This window comes from Drosophila kikkawai, chromosome 2R, assembly GCF_030179895.1.
Source record: "Drosophila kikkawai strain 14028-0561.14 chromosome 2R, DkikHiC1v2, whole genome shotgun sequence".
NCBI classification, from domain to species: domain Eukaryota; kingdom Metazoa; phylum Arthropoda; class Insecta; order Diptera; family Drosophilidae; genus Drosophila; species Drosophila kikkawai.
In genome coordinates, this window is record NC_091729.1 from 26008940 (window position 1) to 26017193 (window position 8254).

General features: G+C 43.1%; 1 protein-coding gene across 1 annotated transcript; it reads left to right on the forward strand.

Annotated features, from left to right (window-relative positions):
- Positions 1–3910: 3910 nt before the first annotated feature.
- On the forward strand, positions 3911–5318 carry LOC108072251 (uncharacterized). The gene has a single exon (XM_017163312.3). It carries the CDS (start codon positions 4060–4062, stop codon positions 5158–5160), a length of 1101 nt encoding a protein of 366 aa, XP_017018801.1. The 5' UTR covers positions 3911–4059; the 3' UTR covers positions 5161–5318.
- The last annotated feature ends 2936 nt before the right edge of the window (positions 5319–8254 follow it).

Genomic DNA, 8254 nt, shown 5'->3' on the forward strand with positions numbered 1-8254 from the left:
AGTCCAGCGGGACCCAAATCGAACTCATTGGCATTATAGACTCGTCGTGGGTTGGGAATACTCTATGAGAAGGGGTACATTTCCAAGTTGTAATTGGTTTTTAATATATAATTATAATTTTTCTGAAACTGAATAGTTTAATCATCAAACAAAGGATCTCTAGAATTTTTAAAAATATTTTAAACCCTACTTCACAACCTCTACAAAAAGAGCATATTAATTTCGTCATTTTCCTTATAACCCCGGGAATTCCCTAGATTTCTTTTGGGTGGCACTCGATGACTGGCACGCAAACTGAATCGGAAAAGCCAGGCAACGAATCTAGGCCCATAAATAAGTCAAATAGCGCCCAGTTTTGGAGCGGATCGCCTAGAGGACAGACAGATAGTTAGTTAAATGGGCGGGGATCCGTGTTGTTGAGGTGTTGGGTCCGTGCAAAGTCCACAGACAGTTCTTGGAAGCCGGGCGACAGTTCCATCACAACGGACCCACATATCAGGCCAGGCGACAAGTGAAGTGTCAGCCAGTGACAGGTGGTGGGTCTCCCGTCACCCTCACCTGAAATCCCCGCCAGAAACTCGACTCTAAGTGGCCATAAAGCAGGCAGATCACGTGAATGGTCGCTAGGTGTCGATCGATTCCCTGACAAATTAGAAGAGTCGCAGGAATTTTAAATGACTCACTGCACAAGGATCTCGGATGTACGTGTGGGTATTCGATTACCAAGAGGAAAAGACCTGACCCGACCTCAACCTGATCGACAGGCTGATTCGTATTGAATTCACTGGTTGGTTTATTTCCGCAAACGCGCGGTGTAGTGACGATCGATTTGCCAGACAAATTGACCACAAAACTACCTGAAAATGTGAATGCGATTTTAGCAGAGAGAAGAACCCACCGCAGAGTGACAGACAGTCAGAGACTGCATTGGAAACCCTAGAAGTGTACATGGAAATCATGGCCAATTCCTCACGATCTCTTGAGTTGGAGGTCTCGTATCGAATTTCAATGACGCGACCACATTCCGCGCACTTTGCAAGGTTTCGTAAAAGCATATGGCTTTTCTATTTCTACAGAGGAAATAAAATATAACAAAAATTAAGATGGGAAATATCTAAGAGATGAAAGAGAAGCTGATAAATTGCTCTAGTTTCTAATTGGTTCATTCTGTTGTTCATTTTAATATTCACTTGACGCTTAAATTTCTACTCTATTTTCTTCCAGTGCAGCTCACTCAGTTCTCTGCTAAATTCAATCCATCTGCACTTGGCATTGTTCCAGTGGCACGCTCTCAGCTTTGATTTCTGCTCATTTCTTGTATTTTTTTTCTTGCTCGCCCAATGCTTTATTTCTGTGTGGTCAAGTTGCCTAAACGGGGCGCCCAGTGTGAAATTGGATACGATTTTCGGGGCACAAACTCAATTAATTTAGAGTAGGGACAGAGGACCAGAAACCGGATCGCATTTTGACATAATTGAGCGAGTTGGCGGGGGCGGAAACATTTCCGCTTTGGTGCCGACAAAGCTGCACACAGCCGGCTGCCACGTTCCAGCAATCGCGTCAATAAATCTCAATATCAAAATATGCTATATGACCACCCGTATGTGGAATATGCCACGAAACATAGCACACACCAGGTCCAGGGACAATAGTTGGAGGAGCTCTGCATTGGAAAAATGCAAATAACTGCACGAAGTATCTGTGAGATACGCGCATAAATTCACAAACTATGGTTTCGATATGCGATGCGATAGGATAGCACATATCGGGGGGCTATAAATGCGGGATGGATGGCGAGGGGCTGGTACTCGGGATTCGAGTTCGAGTTTGAGTCTTTCGGTCTTTTTAAATGCCGCTCTGAACAAACAATGAACCGTGTTGACAGGTCTCCGCTCCGAAGTCTTTGTGGTATGATTGATTTAACCTGAATCGACTGACAGGTACGACGACAAGCGAACTGAACTGAGCCGAAAGATATGGAAATCCCCAAGATACTTGCGCTTATGCTAACGATATATGGGGGTCTCTCAGTCTTCTGTTTTCTGTTTTTCTGTCTTTGTGTGTTTGTCGGAGCTCTAAGCCAGCGAAATTTAAAACGAACGAGTTATGCGGAATGTATCTCAGCCTAGTTGGAAGCCAGAAACGAACTCTCGGTTCTGCCACACTGAGCAATCTATCAATCATGGATTGAATTGTCCAAGCAGCTTCTAATAGAATTTACCGTTGCTACTCATTACCGAGACGACGATGATGGCAATATAATTATGCCCAAGACTGTGGCGGTGGTCAGAAGTGCATCAGAAAAAGAAAACAAAGGCAGGAATCCCAGACAACCGCAGCGAAATTGATTGACAGCTGAATGATTTAATGAGCAGCAAGATAAACGATGCCCCGGGAAAACCGCATCGAAATGAATTACTTATTTTCATTTGAATTTCTGAATTTCAGAGTTTCCGAATCCCACTATCTTTGGCGGTCCATAAAAGATGCTTATCTCTCTGCACTCACTGGGAACAGTTTTTTTTTTTTTCTGTAACTGAATTTTTCCTGCGACGTCATGACGACCACGCATTTTGTGTCAACTTAGGAGGAGTGTATCTTTCCCCCCTCCTCACTCACTCTCTGGGGATATCGAATTGATAAACTGAAAACGTCGAGATAGTTGGGGGAAATCAGGAGGGGTTTCGGGGTGAGAGAGTAGCAATAGTTTTGAGTAGTTGGGGGCTTACTTTGTATGCATGGAGCTTCTCTATGCGTACACCAAACCATTCACCAGCCATAAAATGTTGGTTAAAGAGTGTAATTATTATTAATAAATATTACTTTTAAATTCTAGATTTATTATTATTTTTTAAACCTAAAAAATCGGAGGAGAACAGCAGCAATTAAAAGCTGATAACAATTTTCTTTCTTTCTTTTCCAATTTTACAAATATTTTTTCTAATTATTAAAATATAATAAACATTTACCAAAGCTTCCAAGGTACCAAATTTATTTAAATTAAAAAATTTAATTATTCCCTATGATTTATTTTTTAATTAATTAGCTTACAAAACCTCTCCTCTACATCAACTTCCTCGGTTTTCAAACCCTCTTTCTTTTTTTTCCCACACAGTATTCTCAGTTTTATTACCAACTCTTTTCTTTGGCCTACTGCTGCGCTGTGATTTAATGTGATGTGACTTAACTTCTGTTTAATTTTCCATTAAATAAGTTTACACATAATTAAATTCGCCGCGCCATTTAAATACACATCTTCCAGCAGAGCGCAACAATTGCATTGAAAGAGCTTTTCATTTCTTTTTCCCATTTTCATTGTTAATTTTTATGTCGTTTGCGTGAGACCTCAGAGGCAGTTCTCCCCCCACCTTAACCCCATAAAGCCCCGACTGACCAAGGGCCACTTGTCGAAAAGAAGACGAAGAGGAGAAGCTGGAGGGGAAGGGGAGATGCCCACACGGCCCTCACACACTCACGCACGTCGGAATATAATTTATGTATCGGCCGGAATAATGCTTTACAATCGTGGCCTGTCATTTGGTCTTTGGGGCGCTACCTGGCATCGAAAATTTAGTGTGGGATGATTTGATTTCGTTAAAAATGCATTTTATGCATCTGAATTTTGGGTTAAATGTGAAAATAAAAATAATTTTTATTTAATAAGTTTGGTGATGGTTTTTGCGGAGATTTTTGTTAAAGAAATGTAAGCCATGAGAGCTCGAAGTCTCGAAATCTTCAAATGCAAAAGAGAGACTCTTCCTTATGAAAATCTATAAGGTTTCAGCTGAAAGTAAGTCCTATGGCTTGAAAACGTCATTAAGAACCAATTCCTATTCTTTTACTAACTAAAAATTAATGCAGAAATAATTTAATATTATTTTTTGTAACAAAATCCATCCCTCTTTGCTTGTGTTTGTGTTTTGTGTCTGTCAAAATTCCGACATTTCTATTGCTCAAACTCGGGAGACACAGAGAATAAGTGGTTTCTCTCCCCGGGGCACAGACGACGTACAAACTTTCGGAGACAAAAATGCAAAGTGCCCCCCAGTAGGAGTCGCGATGCTATCAAAAATTCTACGTAACCACCTGAACCACCTGGCCAGCAACCACAGTCACCGGCAATCATCAACCCTTCTGAACTATCATTATGAACCTCACTGCCACCAGACCCATCTGCTGCAGCAGCTCAAAGTCCAGAGGTACACCAGCTTCCAGCGTAAACTGGTCTACGGATGTGGTGGTGGTGGGTGCGGAGACTACCACCGGGAGCTGCACAACTGGGATCGGCACAGCTCGGAGCACGAGGAGCGCAGGAAGACTATCCCGAAGCTGGTGTACCTGCACAATCCCTGGAAGTACCTGCTGACCAAGCTGAACCTGTGGAAGCTCAAGTGGCTGTGGGACCGCGAGTTCCGGGAGACGGAGTTCGTGGAGGGCGCCAAGCAGGCCGCTGTGGTCCTCACGGACATCATTCGGCTGCAGCAGGCGGATCGGATCAGCGACTTTACGACTCCGGTGGGCTTCCAGCAGATCACCCGGGACATGCTCCTCTCCCGCAACGACACGCGTCTCCAGTTGGTCCGGTTCCAGAGGGAGCACCTGCGCCGCGCCATTCCCATGAAGGTGGCCACGCGCCAGAACTTTGGCCGGAAGTACGCCTTCATCGATATGCTGTTCGTGGGCCTGCGGAACACCAAGGACTTTGACACGGCCACCGAGGTGGTGGAGGTCAACGACATAATCCGGCGAATGGACAACGAACTGAGGACTCCGCCGCATGTGGTGGCCGTGCCACATCGCATAGTCTTTGCCGAGATCTTCATCCGCTTTCGACGCGATTACACGGCGGAGGCGCGACGGGAAATCTTGGCGAATAAGGCGGCCCAGATCCAGGCGCAGGCCCGGAACCTGCCTCCTAACTTGCCCCAAGATCACTCCAAGACGCCGGCCTCGCCCTTTCTGCAATCCGCCATTGATGCCATGAGCCTAAGCCAGGACTCGGCCAAGGCGCAGCCCATGTCCCTCTCCGGCCGAGTGGCCCCCGGCATGGACGACGTGGGCTGGTCAGTGTCGTTCTACAAAATCCTAACCTTTGACGTTCTCAACTACGATCCCAACCCAGGAAGACACCAGCACCATCAGTCGCACGACAAGCCGTAGCGTTTTAGCGTGCAGATCAAACCCGGATTATTCCGTTGTCCAAATTAAGCCCTCGGGTGACGTTTCGAGACAACAGATAGAGTCTTGGTCTTGTTTGTGTATCAAATGGTTCTATAGCAAATTAATAAAGCAATATTTTAGTTTGTTTGGCAATTAAATTGGGGTTTTAATAAGAGAAAATATATTTAAGATGAGGAAAACCAGAAGGTTATTAAGATTTTCAGAGGAAAGAATAAGGGAGAAATAATGAGCCACTAAATATAGATTTACTATTTAATTACTCTTTATTTTTCAGATTTCTAATCACAGATTTAAGCAAGATTACTAATAATATTTTATTTATATTTTTAACCCATTAAATATCGCTTATTATAAACCAATTTTCGCACGAGTCTTTCAAAACCCGCTTTGGCTTCCCACAAGTTCACACCTTCTTTTTTGGGCCACACACACACTCGCCACGGGAATTATTTGTACAAAATGATGTTGTAATGAGGCACATTACACGATTTGATCTTGTTAGCCGATGTCTGAATGTTATTTTTGTCGCTATTGTTGTTGTCTTTACATTTGTCGCTGGGCTCTAATTGGTTTTCCAACATGAGCTTTCGGGGCTTGGGGTTTTGGCCCTCTGGGACCTAGGGCCCGGCCTTGGCGTGACCCAATCAATTTAAATATTCCGAAATGATTGAAGGAATAAACATCAATAAATTGACAAATGAATGTATGTACAACGATGTTTTTCCATCGTGCCTAACACATTTCTGCATAATTTGAACATGTTGGTAAACGCTTTTTGGATATTTACTGTGGCGTTGGTTCCATTTTTGGGTTATCTTCCAAATCGGAATATGTACAATTAAAAAGCCATGAGGGCTGGGAAAGAGGCTTGTGACAACTGATGTTGGTTAGGGGGAAAGCTGAAAGGGAAACACGGAAATCCCATATACATAGATGAAGAATGAAAGCTAACCAGACGGCGGCTTAACCTGAGATTAAACATGATAGGGAAATAGTTTTGAATAAAAACATTTTGAACATTTTTCGATATTTAGAGATCTACAGATAATTCCCATATTTTCGATAGAGTAAATTAAGGCAGGTTAATGATTTTACTTAAGCGAAATCCACTAATTTCTTGTCCTCAATTGTTGAAAATAGAATCCCCAAAGATTGCAACCTTAAATTAATTAAGAACCTGCAACATCCCACCCATTTAGTGGTGTTATTTCCACTGCACTTTAGAAGGATAATGGATAATGTTGAAAGTGACAGCAGGTCAGGCTGACACTTCTCTTTCATCTCTGTATATCTCTCTCTCTGGTCCATTTCCAATTAGTTGTACAACAGGAAAAGCTATTTGCCCAAGTTAAATAAGACCCAAATCCCAATCCAAATAATCCCGGACAGCCAGAGTGGCCAAGGAGCGTGAAAAACAGGACGCGGATCCGGAAGGAGCGAGAAGAAGGAACCAATTCGAATAACAAGAAGAGCCACCGTCAAAAGGGAAAGAAATAATTTAAATAGGAAAACACAAACAGCTGTTGCAGTTCGGAGAGCCGACACTGTACTGGCAAAAGGGATAATCTCATTATAATGAAACGCAAGTTATGCACGCGCAGCCGGCAGCCGCCGCTAGATGGCGCCAGTCAAGGCGTCACTCAAGTGTCGCCCGCGCCGGTCTCTTCCTCGGCTTAGGCGTCAAAAAATTTGAAAAATAAAAGTAGAAGACTGGGAAAGCAGGCAGGATGGGGGGGAGCAGGAAGAATAGGAGCACCAAGAAGCTGGGCAAAAAAAAGCTGACAAAAAGAACAACAAGCCGATGAGAAAGGAAACCGAAGACACAGCTGGCAGAGTCTGGAGTCCCCAAGCTACCCGAGACGCGCGACTTTGGCCTGGGCTCTCTCCTCTTGAGCTGACATGCAAAAGCGGCCAAGAGTAAGGCAACAACAAATAAAGAGGAGGAAAAAGAAGAAATTATAAAAATTTATGTACGTCCCTCCGCCTCCTCCTCCGCCCAGGCTTTTTGCCCATTCAATCTCTGCGGCAGCCAGCTTCTGTCAGACTGTCCGCCAGATTTGTTGTCCATTTCCAAAGATGTCAGCTGGCAAATGCCTTCAGTCCGGTCATAAATAACAAATGGGCAGGGACAGGACAGGATCCCTTGGTTGCCCCTGAAGAATAGAGTATTTATTGGGATTTACAGGGATTTTTAAGGATATAAAAATATATACAGAAATTATTTATAGAATTCTATAGAGAAACCTGTAATTATAAAATATTTATAAATCAAGATTTGTTATTTTAAATATTTTTAAAATTTATTTTTAATCTTTCAAATTCTATGCCACAATTTTATATATTTTTAAAATCAATTTCTTTCCCTAAAAATTAGTTCAACTAAATACAACAAATTACCCTTTTCTATGCAACTTTTTAAGACGACCCTTTCAACCCAGAAAGATATGGAAAAAATTAATTATACAGTTTAGAAAGGGAAATGGAAGTCGAAGGAAATCAGTAAACCGGCTTAATTTCAAACTCATTTGCAAATATTTACCGGGCAAATCGCCAGACGAAGCTGAGCCTAAACCTAAACCTGAACCTAAACCTAAACCTGAACCCTTTTGGCGGACCCTAAAGACCGGATCCAACGAAAAAAAGTATAAAAAGATGATGAGTGTAACAGGTGCACAGGCTACAGCTGATGGGCTCAAAAGTTTCCAGCGTTTTAGCCCCATTTTCCTTTTTTTTGCTGTATTTTTTTTCCTTTAATTTTCCAAAGATTAATTACAAGTCTGGCGTAATGAGAGGATTTCCGGTGCAGGATTTTCTGCGTCCTCCGCAGCCGCTCATATTTCTTGTGTTTAATAAAAATTGAATGAAATTTATGAAATATTCGTGCGATGTGCATAGAAATGCGTTCGTTTCGCTGGAGGAGATTCCAGAGCCGAAGCCGAAGCGGAGGCCACCCACCCACCTGCAGTCTCTGTCTGAATCTCAGCCTCGACTCGCCTCGTTGATCTTCATTAGCGGAGCCGCCGCCGTTGCCGCCGTCGCCTTTGCCGGTAAAATGTCTTTATAGACATTCCCC